The 18,351-nt window shown below is 41.9% G+C and overlaps 1 protein-coding gene across 41 annotated transcripts in view; it reads left to right on the forward strand.

Annotated features, from left to right (window-relative positions):
- RBFOX1 (RNA binding fox-1 homolog 1) overlaps positions 1 to 18,351 on the forward strand; it is a 2,479,284-nt gene that overhangs the window by 2,340,363 nt on the left and 120,570 nt on the right. For all 41 annotated transcript variants that reach the window (XM_063598326.1, XM_063598327.1, XM_063598325.1 and 38 more), the window contains 2 exons: positions 5,781 to 5,924; positions 13,250 to 13,303. In XM_063598326.1, the coding sequence (XP_063454396.1) occupies positions 5,781 to 5,924; positions 13,250 to 13,303 (198 nt within the window). The remainder of the gene's footprint in view (positions 1 to 5,780; positions 5,925 to 13,249; positions 13,304 to 18,351) is intronic.

Below are 18,351 nucleotides of genomic sequence, written 5' to 3' on the forward strand. Positions count from 1 at the left end.
CACATTTTCTTTTCCGTAGGAATTACACACTATGCTTTTGCCATAACGTTCAGCAAGCTTCTCAGGGATGCTATAATGACTTCTCAAGTTGAATGAGGCACAGTAGTAGGTACTGGGAACATACAGGCAGCATGTCTGTCCTTGAGTGTTGATGGCCTTTCAAGAGGCTGATGAAAGGCTTTCCAGCCAGGCGTCATTGCATCCAGGGCCATGATCGAAGGCCACTGGGGAGAGTGGGCTGGAGAGAGGAAGACTTAAGTCTTCTCTTTGGGGAGTCTCATTGAAGTGACACCTGTATCAGGGTTCTCTAGAGGGAAAGAACTAATAAAATAGATGTTTATGTAAAGGGGAATTTATTAAGGAGTATTGACTCCCACGATCACAAGGTGAAGTCCCACAGTAGGCCCTCTGTAAGCTGAGGAGCAAGGAAGTCAGGCTGGGTCCCAAAACCTCAAAAGTAGGGAAGCCAACAGTAGAGACTTCAGTCTGTGGTCGAAGGTCCAAGAGTCCAAAAGCTGAAGAACTTGGAGTCCCATGTTCGAGGGCAGGAAGCATCCAGCATGGGGGAGAGTTGTAGGCTGGAAGACTCAGCCAGTCTAGTCTTTCCATGTTCCTTTGCCTACTTTTATCCTAGGCGTGTTGGCAGGTGATCAGATGGTGCCCACCCAGATTGAGGGTGGGTTGGCCAGTCCACTGACTTGAATGTTTATCTCCTTTGGCAGCACCCTCACAGACACACCCAGGACCAATACTTTGCATCCTTCAGTCCAATCAAGTTGACACTCATTGTTAACCGTCACAACTCCTATTGACAGATGACAGCCTGGCAGGAACATTCATTCCTCCTTCTCCTAGACCTGCTTTGAGGCCACTCATCTTGAGAACTTCGTGCTGCCTGAAGTGGTGGAGGATGCATTGCCTCCTGGATAACAGCTGCTTGTTTGTACTGCATACACCTTTGCTTTATATGTTTGGTGGAGAGATGTAGTAGAGGGAATGGTGACCTCCAAAAAATATGTCCTTGTCTTAACTTTCATAAATGTGATCTTATTTTGGGGGGGTGGGGGTGGAGGTCTTTGCAGATGTAACCAAGGATCAACACAAAATCCTCCTGGATTTAGGATGGGCTCAACAATTAATTATCCTTTTTTTGAGATGGAGTCTCACTCTGTCACCCAGGCTGGAGTGCAGTGGCCCGATCTCGGCTCATTGTAACCTCTGCCTCCTGGATTCAAGCGATTCTCCTGCCTCAGCCTCCCGAGTAGCTGGGATTACAGGTGCGCGCTACCCCACCTGGCTAATTTTTGTACTTTTAGTAGAGACGGGGTTTCACCATGTTGGTCAGGCTGGTCTTGAACTCCTTACCTCATGATCTGCCCCCCCTCAGCCTCCCAAAGTGCTGGGATTATAGGTGTAAGCCACCACACCCGACCCTAGTATCGTTTTAAGAAGAAAAAGGAAGAGGGAAATTGGAGTTTCAGCCACGCAGAGGGAAGTAGGGACTGTGGAGATTGAAGCAGAGGATGGAAGGATGCGGACCTAAGCCAAGGAACGCCTGCAGCCAACAAAAGCTAAATGAGGCAAGGCATGATTCCTCCCTAGAGCCTCTAGAGGGAGTGTGGCCCTCCTGGCACCTTGATTTTAGATTTCTGTCCTCTACAACTACAGGAGAATGAAGTCCAGTGGCTTTAAGCCACCAGCTTTATGGTCCTCTTTCAGGAAACGAATATAGAGACATAAAACGCAGGCTGGTCCTAAATATGTTTTCCCTGGAAGGTCCCAGAAAAAAGGGAAAGAAAAGAGATCACACTCAGTGGAGGGGTTGGTGATGATCACTAACCCCAACATGCGTTAGGCTCTGCGGTAGCTGCTCTGTCATCTCCCGCTGCATTTCATCCTTCCCACTATCCTGTGAGCTTAGTACCATTAGTGTCCTTTTTGTTTTTGTTTTAGAGGCAGAGTCTTGCTCCATTGCCCAGGCTGGAGCGCAGTGGCATGATCTTCCCTCACTGCAGCCTTGATCTCCAGGGCTCCAGCCATCTCCCACCTCGGTCTCCCAAGTAGCTGGGATGACAGGCACATGGCCATGATCAGCTATTTTTTTTTAAAATTTATTTAGTGGAGACAGGGTCTCACTGTGCTGCAGGCTGGTATCAGATGATCCTGCCACCTTAGCCTGCCAGAGTGCTGGGATTACAGGCATGAACCACTGCACCTAGCCCCATTACCCCATTAATGTCCTTTGATGGAAAAGTAAAGTGAGGGTCAGAGAAGAAAAGTGACCTGCCTAAGATTAGCAAATAACAGGGATGGTCTGTGGGATTCCAAAACCCTGGTTCATTGTGCTGCATCCCACCATATAAAAGGCATGCAGGCTGAAAGAGATTTCCTTTTTCTGTTGTTTTCTTCACTCCTCAACCTCTACTTCCTAACACTCTTCTTTTTCCCTTTCCATACACCCACAATGACCTGAAACACTTTTGGCTTACTTTTTTATTTTGCATGCTTTAAGGATTCTTTTTAATACACAGGTATTTCTCCGTAACAGCTTATAGGCATTTGTATATAAGCATACACTACAAAATGATTAATTGAGCACTGTATGTTTTTATCAAAAGAAACAATGCAAAGATTTCTCCAAAGTGCTGTTTGACTAGAGATGATTAATTTTAATTTTCACATGAGCGGTATAATGCTATTAATCATTTAATATGTTTAATCATAATCTCTGTAATTCCTAATTAGGTTCATTAAACTGAAACATCCAGCAGTTACACACAAATCCAAATCTATGTTTCCTTCTCAGGATAAGAAGGAGCTCATTTTGTTTTTGCATTGAAACAGGAACCTCTAACAGGATGGAAAAGAATGGACTGGAAGCTTAGGGTTTCAGCTACAGCATCTGTAAACTCCGAGTCTGGGTGTAGAGTACTAAAACCCCTTAACTTCTGAAAAGTGACAGTTGCAGGATTCGAGCTCATTTCTGTGTCATGGACATGGCACCAAACCTCGTATTCTCAGCAGAGAAAACGCAAATTCTGCTCTGTTTGGGTTTCAGTGTTACAGTGTTGCTCTTCGACTATCACATGAAGGTGGCGACATTGATTGTACACTTCTTCATGCATTTGTTTATTCATGTACTAATAATTCATTCGGTCAGTGAGTGAGCCAACTATTAAACAGACATTTATCATTTGTGTTACAAGCTGGTCATACCACAGTCCTGCTGTGATCCTTAGGTGGCTCCTTATTGCTCTTAGGATGAAGCTCAGACTCTTGCTTTGCACAGTGTCCTTTGATCTAGCCCCTTGACTATCTTTGAAACCTGTCCTCCTGCCTTCCCTTCATACATGCCTCATCTGACCAGTGGTGCTGGAGTCCACACATACTCTCCTGAATCCAAGACATCATTTCACATCTCTGCACATCTGCACATGCACTGCCCTCTCTTGGAATAGCCTCAGTCCTTTTCACCTCTTCTCTTAGACATCTCCCACTTAACGTTTAACCTCCAGAACTGGCAAGCCTTGCTGAACCTCCAGCAGTGTCATATGACCTTGATTTAAGGTTACTCAGCCCTTTGTGATGGCTTCTTATCCTAACATTTACCAGTCTGTATCGGATGGGGATGGTGGCTCATGCCTGTAGTCCCAGTGCTTTGGGAGGCAGAGGCAGAGGCAGGAGGATCACTTGAGGCCAGAGGTTCAAGACTAGCCTGGGCAACATAGTGTGACCCAGTCTCTGCAAATAAAAATTAGCTGGGTGTAATGGCTCGTGCCTGTAATCCTAGCTACTTGGAAGGCTGATGTGGTAAGATTGAGCCCAGGATTTCAAGGCTTCACTGAGCCGTGATTGTGCCATGGCACTCCAGCCTGAGTGACAGAGCAAGACCCAACTCCAAGAAAACAACAACAAAAGACAATGACAAAATGATTCTATTTATGATTGTCTTTCTCTCTTGGTGTCATGCACTAAAGTTGGAATTGCATGTGACAAGGAGGGCTGATTTATGTGTCCAACACAAAGCAGTTGCTCAGTAAAGATGTGTAAACACTTTAAAAATAAGCAAATGAAAACCTTTCCTGTGTGTTTCTCAAAGGAGGTTTATTTCTCTTTTTGGTATTTAAAAAACTTACCATCATTCTAAACAGTTCGTCACTTTCCATTTATTGAATACATACCAGGAACTTGGCCAGGTTAGCACACATTATTCAATCACAAAGCCTCAAAAGGTATGAACTCATTATTCTTTATTTACCAGTTAAGAAAATGACCACTGTACTGCTTCCTATTCAATCCAACAGTATAGGCAAAATGACTAAGTACATTGTCTAAATACATGACTTTGCACTTAAAAGCTGAATCAACTGGTAGGTCTTTTGATACCAGAGCAGCTTGGAAGAATGGTTTGCCAGCTAACAAGATGTCTTTATTTCAAAATGCAATTCAGGGTGTGTTAGGAAGGAAAATGCAAATGAAACCTTCCAGTACATACCAGGGCTGATGAGAAACTTGCTAATTATGCCCATGTTATCTGAGTGTTTGTTTTGTATTTCACTTTGTAAGATTGTCTTCTCTCAGTCGTTATTATTTTACACCTGGCTGCCTACATTGATAGTTTTGTCCCAATTATGTACTTCTAGATTGCTTATAAATAGGTCAGGATGATTCCTCACTCATAAATTTGATAGGCTTCTGTGTAAGCTTTCTATCATAGTTTCAAAGTCGGTATCTGATGTGCATGGCATTTACTGCCAGCTAGAGGCAATACTTGCTAATTGCAGAGAAAGTATCAAATGCTAAATGTCTGAAATGTTAAAACTCTAGAACCGAGAGTATGGCAGTGGCTATAATGATACCTAATGTGACTGTGACTTTTCCCCTCGTTCCTGCCAAATATGTGGGTGTCAATGTAACATCATGTTATACAGCCTTATTTGGAAGACAGCGGAGGTGAAACAATGAGTTATGCTAATGATGTTCCATGGTCTAGGCAAACAGAGCACAACAGCACTTTCTGCAGAGATGGAAACGTTCTGTATTTGCATTATTCAGTATGGAAGCAATAACTACATGTGGTTCTTGAGCACTTGAAATGCAGCTAATGCTAACAAAGTTAAATATCTTATTTTAATTCAGTTAAATGTAAATTGTCACGTGGTCAACTGTAGTGGGCAGCAAAAGTTTGTACAATTAGAACCTCAAAAGAATAAGTCAGTCAGCTGGTTATTTGAACTCCAGAATGCCAACTAGTCTTTTCAAATTTTTTACATTTAATTATGTTTTATCTGCACAATTACCTGAACAATTATGTAGGCATATCTTCAGACTCTGAACAGCGTCGGTTAAGAAATACACACTCTCCTGCCTTTAATGATTATTACCCCCTTCTTGATGAGGTTCTCGCTCCCCACCTCCCAACCCCAGCAACTCCCAGTCCCCTTCCTTTGCTTTTTCTAGCCTATAGTGCTTTTCTCTGTCTGCCAACACTCTATCTATGGATTTATTGTCTGTGTTGCCCTCATGAGAATGATGCTCCCTGAGGGCAGGGATTTTTGTCTGCTTTGCCCACTGCCTAATCCCAGATTCATGATGAGCATTCAGTGGACGCTCAGAAAACATTTGTTGAATGAATGCATGCATGCATGCGTCAGCATTTTCTTCCCTTCTCAGATTCCTTAGTTCTGATCTTTTCCTGCCACTCATGGCAAGCAAAAGAGCATCGGAAGAGAGCACTGTGGTCCACTCAGAACCTCTTCGATTTCTTCTTGTTCTTTTAGCAGACAGATGACGCAGCACCGACGGATGGCCAGCCCCAGACACAACCTTCTGAAAACACGGAAAACAAGTCTCAGCCCAAGCGGCTGCATGTCTCCAATATCCCCTTCAGGTTCCGGGATCCGGACCTCAGACAAATGTTTGGTGTAAGTATCACCTTTCTTCCCAGCAGTGCCCGCTCTGGGGGTTCCAGAGACCTCCCTGTCTCATGTAAGTTTGGGGTATTTACAATACTAAGGTTAGATGTTTGTATGGGGAGAAACAATTTAGAGCCTAGTCTGCAGGTATATTGTGGCTAGAATCTCTTTATGGTTTTAGCATGTATTTCTGTACATATGCTCACCATGTATCTACTTTACCAAGTGGTTTTCTTCTAACAATTAACTTGTAGGCCAAATGGAACACAAATTCCTAGATGAGCCACTGTTGAAGGAAGCCTATTGATGGTCCTAAATCCAATGGCCCAGGACATCATACTGCAGCAAAAATACACATCGAGTCCTCTTGGTTTTGCTTTCTTTTACAGTTGTCAAATGATCCAGAGGGTGACTCATAGTGTATTCCTGCATTCCCTAGTCTTTCCCAGGCACTGTGCATTTAGATTTCAGATGCAGCAGCAGAGAACAACTACTTCTGCATAAAGCTGATTTTAGCAAACAAAACAAAACCACCACCACTGACACCAAATGAGCTACCAGTTTCTAAGTCCATGTTGATTCCTGAAGTCTACGTTCTTCTGAAATCAGTGAAAAGGATTCAGAGGTACTTACTGTTGTGCTATATGCCATGAAGTGTAGCCTTGCCCAGGCACCATGGTGAAACACAGAGCAGGCCACAAGTCACCACTCACCCAGGAGAAAATAATAGCATTGCTTTTTTTATAGGTCATCTTGCCCCTGATTATTTTTTTCTCGAAGATATCTTCACTATCCACTTTGGGAAGACATGAGTTTGCCATTTCTTTGACCTGTGTTACACCAAAGGACAAAGCTATGACAGGGCTTGGATATCATTCATGTTTGCAAATGTAGCCAATTTGCCCATGACATCCCAGCAATGATAGCAGGTGCCTGTGGATTCAATGAAAATAACTATATCCTTGACATTTGACTTACAGCAATGGTGGGCTTCTCAGAGACTCTTCCTCTAAGAGTTTATAAATGGATGCAAATATCACAAAAGGAACAAGAAGATGCCCAACTTGAATGCCTCATTCCGAGCCAAGTTGGTGGTGTTCTCCACATAAAATGGGAGGCTCTGGTTCACTACTCAGAGGCACTGTGTGTTGGGGATTAGCTTGCACCTTTTACTTCTTATACACACGTGATGGTTATCAAGTATGCATCTGACACAAAAGCAGAACGAGCATCCTAATATTGAAGATACCCAGCTTTGAATGCTGACATTTCAGAGGAAAAGGTCAGCTCTTGCACTTTTATCTCTCTCATTTGGTAATAACCTTGAGTTGAGCCTTCCAACTCCTGCAGAACAGAGATACCCTCGGGCACTTTCAGGTCAAAGATGACTTTGAAAAGTGCAGAGCATTCAAAGTGAGAGTCGAGGTTAAGTGTGTGTGAGGCAGTAAACCAGGTTTGAATGATGGGCGGTAAGAGGAGTTATATTCTCTTTGCCATGTCAGGTTAGGAAGACATCGTGCTATGCAGTCTATTTTTTTCTCATCAAGTGTCACTGTGATGTTGGCTTTCAATTTGATCCCCTTAATGACCGCCCTGACACTCTTTCATGGTGTCACTCAGTTATCGTGAAAGTTACTGCAGGCTACAATGCTAAGTCATAGAGGTATTCAAAATATTCACAGGAATCAGAGAAGGGATCCTGAGTCTCTCTAGTATTATAGAGGTAGGGTAGACGGCAAGGAGCAAGATCTTGCCAAAAAATTGTACTACCGGTCATCAAAACTTGATCCAAATCTACTAGTTTCGGGGCTCTTGTTTTTAAAAAGACAAGTTCTCCCTCTGCTACCCAGGCTAGAGTGCAGTGGTGTGATAACGGCTCACTGCAAATTCTTGGGCTCAAGGGATCCTCCCACTTCAGCCTCCCAAGTGGCTGGGACTACAGGCACAAGCCACCATGCTTGGCTAATTTTTAAGTATTTTTTTTTTTAATAGAGATGGAGTCTCACTTTGTTGTCCAGGCTGCTCACAAATTCCTGGCCTCAAGCAACCCTCCCGCCTTGGCCTCCCAATGTGCTGGGATTACAGCATGAGATGTGAGCCATTGCACCCATCCGGCACCCCCCCCCTTTTTTGTGACAAAGTCTTAGTCTGTCACCCAGACTGGAGTGAAGTGGCATGATCTCGGCTCATTGCAACCTTTCTCCTGGGTTCAAGTGATTCTTGTGCCTCAGCTTCCTGACTAGCTGGGACTACATGCATTCACCACTTCACTTTCAAGTCAAGATTTTCAAGCAACTGACAAGATGTCAATTTGGCAAGATGATAGATACACTTAATACCTGTCAATTAAGAGAACGCACCATGCATTCAGTGCACAAACTCAACCTTGTTCATCACAAATAGCATCTGTGTCCATTTTTTTAAAAGTATGCAAGATTTATTTTTTTCTGTAAATTTTGTCTATAAAAGTGCCAGGAACATACAGATTCATAGACCCCCTTGCAATGACTTTCAAGCCTCCTTAGTTTACAACCACCATTCTAAAGAAATGCAGTTTTATGCATTAAAAATCTCTTCTTTCCTGCCAAACACTGGTGGTCATGGAGCCGTTCTTGTTATAGGATACATTTAGTGGCAGGAATCACATAGTGAAGCATCTGTAAACATTCTCATTGGCTCCCTGCACTGGAGCTTAGGGAATTTAGGAGGGTTTCCTCTTTTGGGTCATAGTTACTGCAAGAAACTACAGTTTAACTCCAATTCGGTACTTCTCACGTTATTTGGACATGAGACATCTTCTTTCCTTTTGGTGCTCTATCCTGTCTTTGTCTTCCCACTTTGACAGGGGTTACAGTGAGGACAATTACAGAGAAAAACAGTCACAGAGATCTTTGTGCTTTTTCCCCCCTTTGTCTCTTGTTAAATATAGGCATGGGATTTCAAAGTCAAAAGCAAAACAAGACAAAAAAGCAACCTCCTTCTTCAAACTGCCTAAAACGTGGCAGTGATCATTACAACGTCTGTAACCACTAATAATTCGACCATGCCATCTGCAACCGTTACATGCCTAATGGTTACTGCAGATGACTCATTTTATTTTTAATTTGTATCTTTAGCACATCATGAAGATTGAAATCCTGATTACCTTTTCCACCTTGTGCTTCATATTCTTTACTTTCTACTCATTGGAAGCATTTGTTCCCATGTTTGGCATTAAATCTTCTAGCTCATCTTTTTTTTTTTTTTTCTCATTTGAGATGGAACATTCCTTGGGCAAGATATATGGCTACAGTATACAAAGCAGAAGCCATCGTCTTTTAAAAATACCAGTTGAGGTTCAAGTGAATGGATCTGTTCTGTGCAGTGGCATTGATATTAAATGGTTCATTGGAAGGGATGTTAGTTTTATATGTGGCTACTTTTTCCTTGAGCTTTGTCTTCACGTTAGGTATCATGCATGAGCATGCATTTTCTTTACAGATAAATGTTTGATGATCCCAACAGAGAAATATATGGATTTCTAGCAAATTAATTGCGATATATTGCACCCTAAATAGAATGTTTAACTTAATATTTAAAATTTAAACATTCTGGGTTTGAAGTGAGAGAAGTGGATTGTGATATATCCAGACTTCTGCTACAACAGATGGATGGATGTTCTGGATGCCTTCACGGAATTGTCAGAAACAGTTGCTCAATGACTAGTTCTCAAATTTACACAACACCCTTGTTGATTCCACAGCCTTACTTTAGGGGTCAAAATACAGACCGTCTTGGCCAGGCATGATGGTGGCTTATACCTGTAATCCCAGCACTTTGGGAGGCCGAGGTGGGAGGATTGCTTGAGTTCAAGAATTTTAGACCAGCCTGCACAACATAGGGAGACCCGGTTTCTACAACAATACAATAAAAAAAAAAACCACAACAAAACAAAATATAGGTCCTCTGGGCAGGAAAATGGTCCACGAAACCTCTCTTTATTGTCACAAAAAAACAGATCACATGACTTTCAGCACACGCAAAGGAAGATTTCAAGATCACTTTTTAGTCACGAGACGGGCTTGCCTGTACTTACGACGTTAATGGAAAGTTCCATCTACCATGATGTTATGAGTGAAGTCATTATGGGGAGACAGGGCGTGGTACCTTCTACTTCTGCATTCTGAACAGGAAGCTGACACTAAGAAAAACTGGGATGATGCCTTTCTTTGGCCTTCATGCACAATCTTTGAACTAACCTTTACTTTTACGTTTTATGCTGTATCCATTGAACATCCCTCACAGTTTTTCAGAGAAATATTGTTTGATCTGAGAACATCTAAAAATGCTTGGTAGGTATTTGCCAAAGCGTGTGTGACTGTAAGCTTCTAGATCTTGTTTTGTTTTGTTTTTTAAGATGGAGTCTCGCTCTGTCACCCAGGCTGGAGTGCAATGGCACAATCTTGGTTCACTGCAACCTCCACCTCCCAGGTTCAAGTGATTCTCCTGCCTCAGCATCCCAAGTAACTGGGATTACAGGCTCCTACCACCATGACTGGGTAATTTTTATATTTTTAGTAGTGACAGGGTTTCACCATGTTGGCCAGCCTGGTCCCGAACTCCCCACCTTGTGATCTGCCCGCCTCAGCCTCCCACAGTGCTGGGATTACAGGCATGAGCCACCATGCCTGGCCTGGATCCTGCTCTTGATACAGCTGTTGAGAAACTTTGTGTGGATTTGAGGCGTTGTTGAATGCAGCTGAACATTGATGTTGAGCAAACAAATGCTAGTTATGTCTGCGAATGAGTCGTGTCTATTTAAATTGAAAATGTGCCAGCTGTGTTTACATCATTAGTAGCAAACTTCCCAATTAAACTGTTGATACTATAAATATAGTACACAACTGTCTTGGAAATGGGGCTTACATCAGCATTCTTCTTTGGGCTTGTTTCAACGGCTTTGAGAACCGTCAACCTAACAGCAACTGCCACAGAAGCAAACTTTGAGACCATTTCAGGGCAGCTGATGTCATTGTTTCATTTAGGGAATGACACCTGCCAAGATTGCTGTTTGATTGGTTCTGTCTCAATCAGATCTTATTTTAAAGGAAATGTTTTTGGGTTGACTGCCTAGAGAATGTTCCATAGATGACAGTTGCATCGTGGTTTTGGAAGAAGTCCTTTTCAAGCTTCTCTTTCTGTAAATATATGTGCTTCTAGGCTCTTATGCCTGAAATAAATATGATAGCGTCTGTGTAGACTGAATATTCAAGGGTGGTTGGTATCAAAATTACTGCTTGAGGAGTTCACAAAACTGGAGGTTTCTTTACTATGAAATTCAGCTCACGTTTGAATGGCAAATCCTTCATTTCCCCAATCTGAAAGTTTTCTTCTATTTCCAGTGATTTTTCTCTGCCTAAAACTAGGGCACTGAAAATGCTCTGTAAAGGAATATTCTCTTGACCAAAAGATCTAAGTCCACAGATTGCAGGATGAGTAAGCTGCATGTTTGTTGGCGTTTCCATTGTGCGTGCAAGCAATGTGACCCCTTTCCATGTTCTCTTCTGAGTATTTTCTCTTTGGTTTCTTCCTATCCTTTGCTTCTCTGAACAGAAGTGCTGGTAGTTCTTTGTTTCACAACTTGAAATAGGTGCGTCTGTGATTCCCCAGGCTGTATAGTCTATGGATCCTGAGGAACGGGCACATTTCTATGGCACAGAATGACAAACTTTTGGTTACTTTGTCCCATAGTCAAAACTATTTTTATTTCAAGATTGGGCTGTCTGTATTCAAGTGGCATATACATTTGTTTCTACTGTTTCTGGGAGGGTGGATTTCTTTGTCCATTCCAGAGGATAGCTATCTGTATGTTCTAAATAATTTGTTTCTTGAATGTTAGTAGGACCCTCTTGACATTGACTCTCTGTGTCTCTGGGTACTCTATGACTGAAACACATAGTCAGGCAAACCTCCCCTGCTTCTTGTGTGGTCTTTTTGTTTGTTCCTTTTTTATCCTGCCCCACCCCTCACCCCGGTCACTCTGTCCTCTGCTACACAGAAGCACACGTAATGCTCTCCACTCAAGGGACAGATGGAATACAAAACCTCTGGGGGTCATAAAGGATGCAATTAAAATCCAGAATGTAGAAATGAATGGAATGATAGGAAAGCTCAAAACAAAACAAAAAAAAGAGGATGGAAATATTTATGTTGCCCTGTTTAATTTTTAATCACTCAAAGAGCATTTGCTCTCGTTCTGCATGGAGATAAAATTCCCATTTTATTTTTCCCTGGGCCACAGTACACGATTTTACATTACCCTCTCTCTCACTTGCTCGTACTTATGCAGGTTAGGCTATTGTAGTCAAGAAATGGCCACAGTACTTCATGTGATCTCAGAAAACTGAAAAAATTCCAAGGTTGGGGGAAAGGATTTCAGATGATCCGATGCCCCTAGTTCTAGAGCCCATACTTCCTGTTTTGAAACGTGATCAAGAATTGCTTGATGTACATTTCTCACTGGGACTTCCAGATTTCACAAATTTAAAAAATATGTAAGACACAGTCATTGAAGTTGAAGTTCAAATAAACCACAAATATTAAGTATAAGTATGTCCCAAATGTTGTGTGTGACATATCCTGAAAAATCTGAAATTTAAATTTAACCAAGTGTCTGCATTTTATTTGTCTCTATTTAGAATCTGAGTCTCTGTTTCTGGACTTTTTATAGAGCCTATTCATGCTAGTTGTCTAAAATCTATTTATTTAACAATGTGGATGGAGAATTATCTTGAGAGAATTTCAGCCCAAGCACTAATCACAACCGCTGATACCATCATGATGATAGTGCCTAGATAGTGGAGTTTGCTTTTGTGTTTGTACTTTCTTGCTCATATGATAGAGCTGCTCCTAGATTTTATGTGAGCTAGGAGCCAACACCAGTCACATCAAATTCTCACTGGACATTGATTATCAAAATCACATTTCATCAAGGGTGTTTCTCCCAGTGTTTAGTGGGATAGACCAGAAGGATCATTGTATGTACATACTAGCCACTTTTAATCTTTGCTGCTCAGTGCCTGGGAAAGCAGACATGCACACAGGAAAAAAAGAAAAATAGAATTAACCTCTTGATTAATATTTTGTATCAAGCCCTGCCGGTATATTCCATAATAAGGAGAAAATATGGGTGGTTTTATTTTCTCTTGTTTCAAGCACGTTAACCATAAAACATAAAATGTATATCCTTGATATTAAAAGAGAAAAAAATGGACGTGGGAAACAATTACTACTGTACATAGTAATGTCTACTGCATTTCTCTTCTTGCTTATAAGATATTTCTATTTCTTTGCAGCAATTTGGTAAAATCTTAGATGTTGAAATTATTTTTAATGAGCGAGGCTCAAAGGTAAGCAACTTAATTCACTTTAGAATTGTTTAGTTTATTTTTAAATGTTTGTTATGAATAAGGGGAAACAACTGCACTGTCTTAATCAGCTCATTGTGAAAATACACTTCAGTGGGAATTCCTTTAGAGACCACCTTCCGTTTTCAAAATGGTGGGAAAGACATCGGGTTCAGTTTAAAATGTATAAGGGGATAATTTTAAATTGCTGTTTTATATATATATTTATCAAGTTTCCAGAGGAAAATTATCCATGCTTAAAAAAATAATGATGTTGCTACATTTTTGTTTTTCAGTGATAATTATGTTCTTTATATTAAAAAGTGAGTTGATAGTCTCATGAGCAGGTAAATATGTGATTATTCTGTATTAATAAAGTGCAGTTATTTTCCTGGGTTGTAGGGGAGAAAAATCTCATATACACCAACCTTTTGAATGTAATTTTATTCTTTAGTATGTTTACCGATCCACATTTAGCAATTTGCCATTGCTTTGAGTTTGTTTTTTCAAGGAAACCAATTTTTAAGTAGATTCCCTAGTGCTAATAAAAGTCAGGGGCTCTATGGGGAGGTTTGGGTTCAGGAGAGGTTCTGTTTCAAAACATAAATATGGGCTGGGTGCAGTGGCTCACGCCTGTAATCCCAGCACTTTGAGGTGGGTGGATCACCTGAGGTCAGGAGCTCAAGACCAACCCTGGGCAACATGGTGAAACCTCATCTTTACTAAAAATACAAAAATTAGCTGGGTGTGGTGGCATGTGCCTGTAATTCCAGCTACTCGGGAGGCTGAGGCAGGAGAATCGCTTGCACCCAGGAGGTGGTGGTTGCACTGAGCTGAGATTGCACCACTGCACCACAGCCTCGGTGAACAGAGCAATATCCTACCTCAAAAATAAACAAATAAACAAAAGAAATATGTTGGGAGAAGAAAAAAACAGAAACATTTCTAAAACCTCCTCTCTATCAGTGGCTAACCAAGGGTGGTCCCAGACCAGGAATATCAGCATCACCTAGGAACTGATTACAAATGCAAGTTCTCAGGCTCCAGCCCTGACCTGTTGAATTCAAAACTCCCAAGTTAGGGCTCAGCAACCTGTGTTTTAGCTCCATTGAGGAAAACAACACATGAGGCCTATAAGCAGACACAGGGGGTTAACAGCGAGAATGATGGAGAACAAAGATGTGGATCTTGGTAACCAGAAAGTGAATGCTTTCAATAGCTCTGCCTGGTCTCCTGGCTGCCACTCCCCAGGCTATTAGGAATTTTAAGTTCCCTTCTCCTTGCATCCTCAGACTATGAATGCAAATGTTGAGAGATACTGATTTCAGCCCATTGACTCTCCTTACACAGGCAATTTGAGGCAAGTCAGTATCACGGAGGGTCAGTAAGCGGTACTGGTTTTATTTGAAGTGTCACAGGCCACAGTGCCAGCTCTTTTGGATATATATAACCATCTTTCCCCCATAAAACAAACCTTTGATTTTTTTTTCTTTATTCCTTGGACAGCCTTCCTCCCTCCTAAGTAAATTTAGTACTAATTAACTAGGACGATGTTGGTCATATCAAGGAAAGAAAACCCCAGTATTTTCTCCTCCATGGCCAAAGTGATGTAATCTGTCAGATGAGCGAAAACAAAAGCAAAACAGAATCCATTACACTTTGTGATAATACTCCTTCAGGGACCTTGTCATTTTTCCATAGCTCCAGATATTTTACAATCATTCTCGAACTTAACTCTCTTCCTGCTTCTTGTAGGAAAATTATTACGGGGACTATTTCTATACCTGCAAAGCAAAGTGCATTGAGAGAAAAATGTGCCCAGCCTAATTCTGTTCACTGGAGCCTTCTGTATTCTTGGCGAAATTGTAGATGACCCGAATGTTGACCAACTTCGTTCTGACCCTAGGTCTGTCTATAGCAGCACTGCCTTCAAAGATGTGTTGTTGTTGTTGTTTTTTAATATGTTTAATTTATATTTTGTTTTGTAACTTTTGCCAGTTACAATGAAGAAAGCTATTTAATTCCTTCTGAGAGCTGTTTTGGAACATTAGAATAATATCATTTGCCATTTTGAAAGTACAATGGTGATACTGTTTTTAAGACATCTTCCGTCATTCCCATGATTAGCCTGTCTCTGGGGGCTTCAGGAGAAAGACCATTTAAGTTTGCTGCATCCAGAGCCTGACTTTGTGAAGCTGCCTTTTTTTGGTCTTTATTCTTTTGGTTTAGGAAACATCCAAAATAGCCTCTCTCGGTGGGTATGCGCCCTCTGAAAGAGCTTGTCTTGCAGGTGTTGGAGCTGACTGTTTAGGTACTGCTGGAATGGCACTGAGACAGTCCAGTTGGGACTGCTAAATGGGGGCAGCAGCTCACACAGGGATATTTTTCATAGTTGACATTATCCTTTATGGGAAAGGGCCTTATTTAGAGGAGCATTTCCATTTTAATGGTTCAGAAACCTGAACTGTTGCTATGGCCTCATTTTCATCGTTTGGTGCTGGACAGACAGCCAGGAAATGAGTGGGCCCTTACGAGCCAGGAACTCACCTTCTTGTCTTTCGTTCTCTAGAGCAGTTCTTCAGGCAGGCCACTCAATGCTGAAGGCTGTGTGGGCTGGGTGTGTGTGTGTGTGTGTGTGTGTGTATGCGGACATATAAACCCATATGTACTTAAGGGATGGACGCAGTGTCTCATACCTAACATTCCAGCCCTTTAGGAAGCTGAGGTGGGAGTATTGTATGAAGCCAGGAGTTCAAGACCAGCCTGGACAACAGTGAGACCCCATCTCCACAAAATAATAATTTAAAATTAGCTGGGCATGGTGATATACACCTGTAGTCCAAGCTACTTGGGAGGCTGAGGCAGGAGGATTGCTTGATCCCAGGAGGTCAAGGCTTTACTAAGCTATGACTGCACCGCTGCACTCCAGCTTGGGTGACAGACTGAGTCCTTATCTCAGAACAAGTATCTATATTACTTTGGAATATAGATCCAGTATCTATATTACTTTGGAATATAGATCCAGTATCTATATTACTTTGGAATATAGATCCAGTATCTATATTCCAGGTAGTATCTATATTATCTTGGAAATGTATAACTCAAGTACTTAATGTATGGATGAATAGCAAGAATGCAGAAAATCCACATTTTAAAGAGATGTCAGAGAGAAAATGAGAATTCGTAAGCATTTAGGGGCGAATGATCCTGTAATTTATTTTTCCTTTTTACAAGATTTACCCAACCATCTCGTTTACCTCTGATATGGTCTATTTAAGGGCTGTATACAGATATAGCTACTCCCTAAGTATATACTTAAGATATCTGGCCGGGTGCGGTGGCTCACTCTTGTAATCCCAGCACTTTGGGAGGCCGAGGCAGGCGGATCACCTGAGGTCGGGAGTTCGAGACCAGCCCGACCAACATGGAGAAACCTTGTCTTGACTAAAAATACAAAATTAGTAGGGTGTGGTGGTGCATGCCTGTAATCCCAGCTACTCGGGAGGCTGAGGCAGGAGAATCACTTGAACCCGGGGGGTGGATGTTGCAGTGAGCTGAGATCAAGACATTGCACTCCAGCCTGGGCAAGAAGAGGGAAGTTCTGTCTCTAAGAAAAAAAAAAAAAAAAAAAAACTACACTTTGATCTTTGATTAAGTAGATATCAGTAAGTATTTGCTGCATTTCATGAGAGCCAACCATGAGTAAGACAGAAGTACTTCCTGTCCTCGTGGGCTTTCCTGAGTAGCAGGAGAGATGGACTAGGAAGATGAGTGACTGCAGTAACCTGTGCTGTTCTGTGGTGATGGGAGAGGCCACTGAGAGTCCGGACAGGCAGGCTGATATTGTGAGAAGGCTTCTGGAAAGAAGGAACATTTAAGCTGAGAGTGAGAGTTGCGTAAGAATTTCCCAGGGAGGGGAAAGAGGGATGTTGGCAGGAGAAGTTGCATGTGCCAAGGTCACTGGAGTAAAAGTGAGATGAGAGGGCTCATAGTCCCATCGGAAAATGAATCTTCAGATGCTCATCAACAGCGCCCCTCTTCTAAATATGAATTCTCTGCACCAGAAACTAGAGGACTGGATTTTTCATCTAAGATGAAAAATCAGTACCTTCATCCATCCAGGGTGCTTTATTTAAGCCTTTAACATATAAAATGGTATATTTGCATGAATGCAAAAAAGGAAGATATCACCTAAAAATACAAAAGATGAAAAAAGAACAATAACTAGGATACAAGAGGATCAGAATGTATGATTTGCAAAAATATTTTAAAGTAAGCAAGTCACGTTTGTCTGGCAGTCCTCTTAAGGTCCCCGTTATCTGCCCTACTGATTATACCTGCTCATGACAGGGCACAGGCCACCAATCTCTTTTCTTCAGTAGCATTAGGTGTGTCTCTGACTCCCCTTCTCTGTACCCCTTCTTGCAGTCTTGATTTTTTAAGCGGTTACACATCAGCATCACACCCAGCCCTATGCCCAGCAAGCCAAGCTCAGAATGTGCTTGTTTTGTTCTCCTTTTTAAGGCAGAGGTAAAAATATTCATCATCTTTTTAAAAACTGCAAATTGCTGCTTCCCTGAGTTAGAATTCTGACCATGAGGCGGGTCAGAAAAAACAACCTTAGCACCCGCTCTCAAGGTTGCCTGGCACCTGTGCATCGTGGCAAAGGTTCCCTGCTCATAGAGAGGACCAGGCGAGGTCTTTCTGGTTACATTGCAACCCTCAGGTGAGAATTTTGATAACCTGATAACCCAGGGAGGCCATGCCACTTCTTGTCTGGGTGGGAGGTAGAATTGCCCAACGGAACAGGTAGGAAAGTCTGTTTGGCATTTTGAGGACTGTCTGGAGCACATTCTTTCTGCACCGAACTTTGTCAAATCTCAACTCTAAATGAGGAATACCAAGTAGGTGACAAGCAAAGAGAGAAAGAATTTTCGCAGAAAAACAATGATAATAATAAAAAAGAATGTATTCTCTTTGCTTAAAAAGTGAGAACTTGAGAATAGATGAGGCTATTTCCTTTTTAGTTCATCCCCCTTCCTTGGGATTCA

This window comes from Pan paniscus, chromosome 18, assembly GCF_029289425.2.
Source record: "Pan paniscus chromosome 18, NHGRI_mPanPan1-v2.0_pri, whole genome shotgun sequence".
Taxonomy (NCBI): Eukaryota; Metazoa; Chordata; class Mammalia; order Primates; family Hominidae; genus Pan; species Pan paniscus.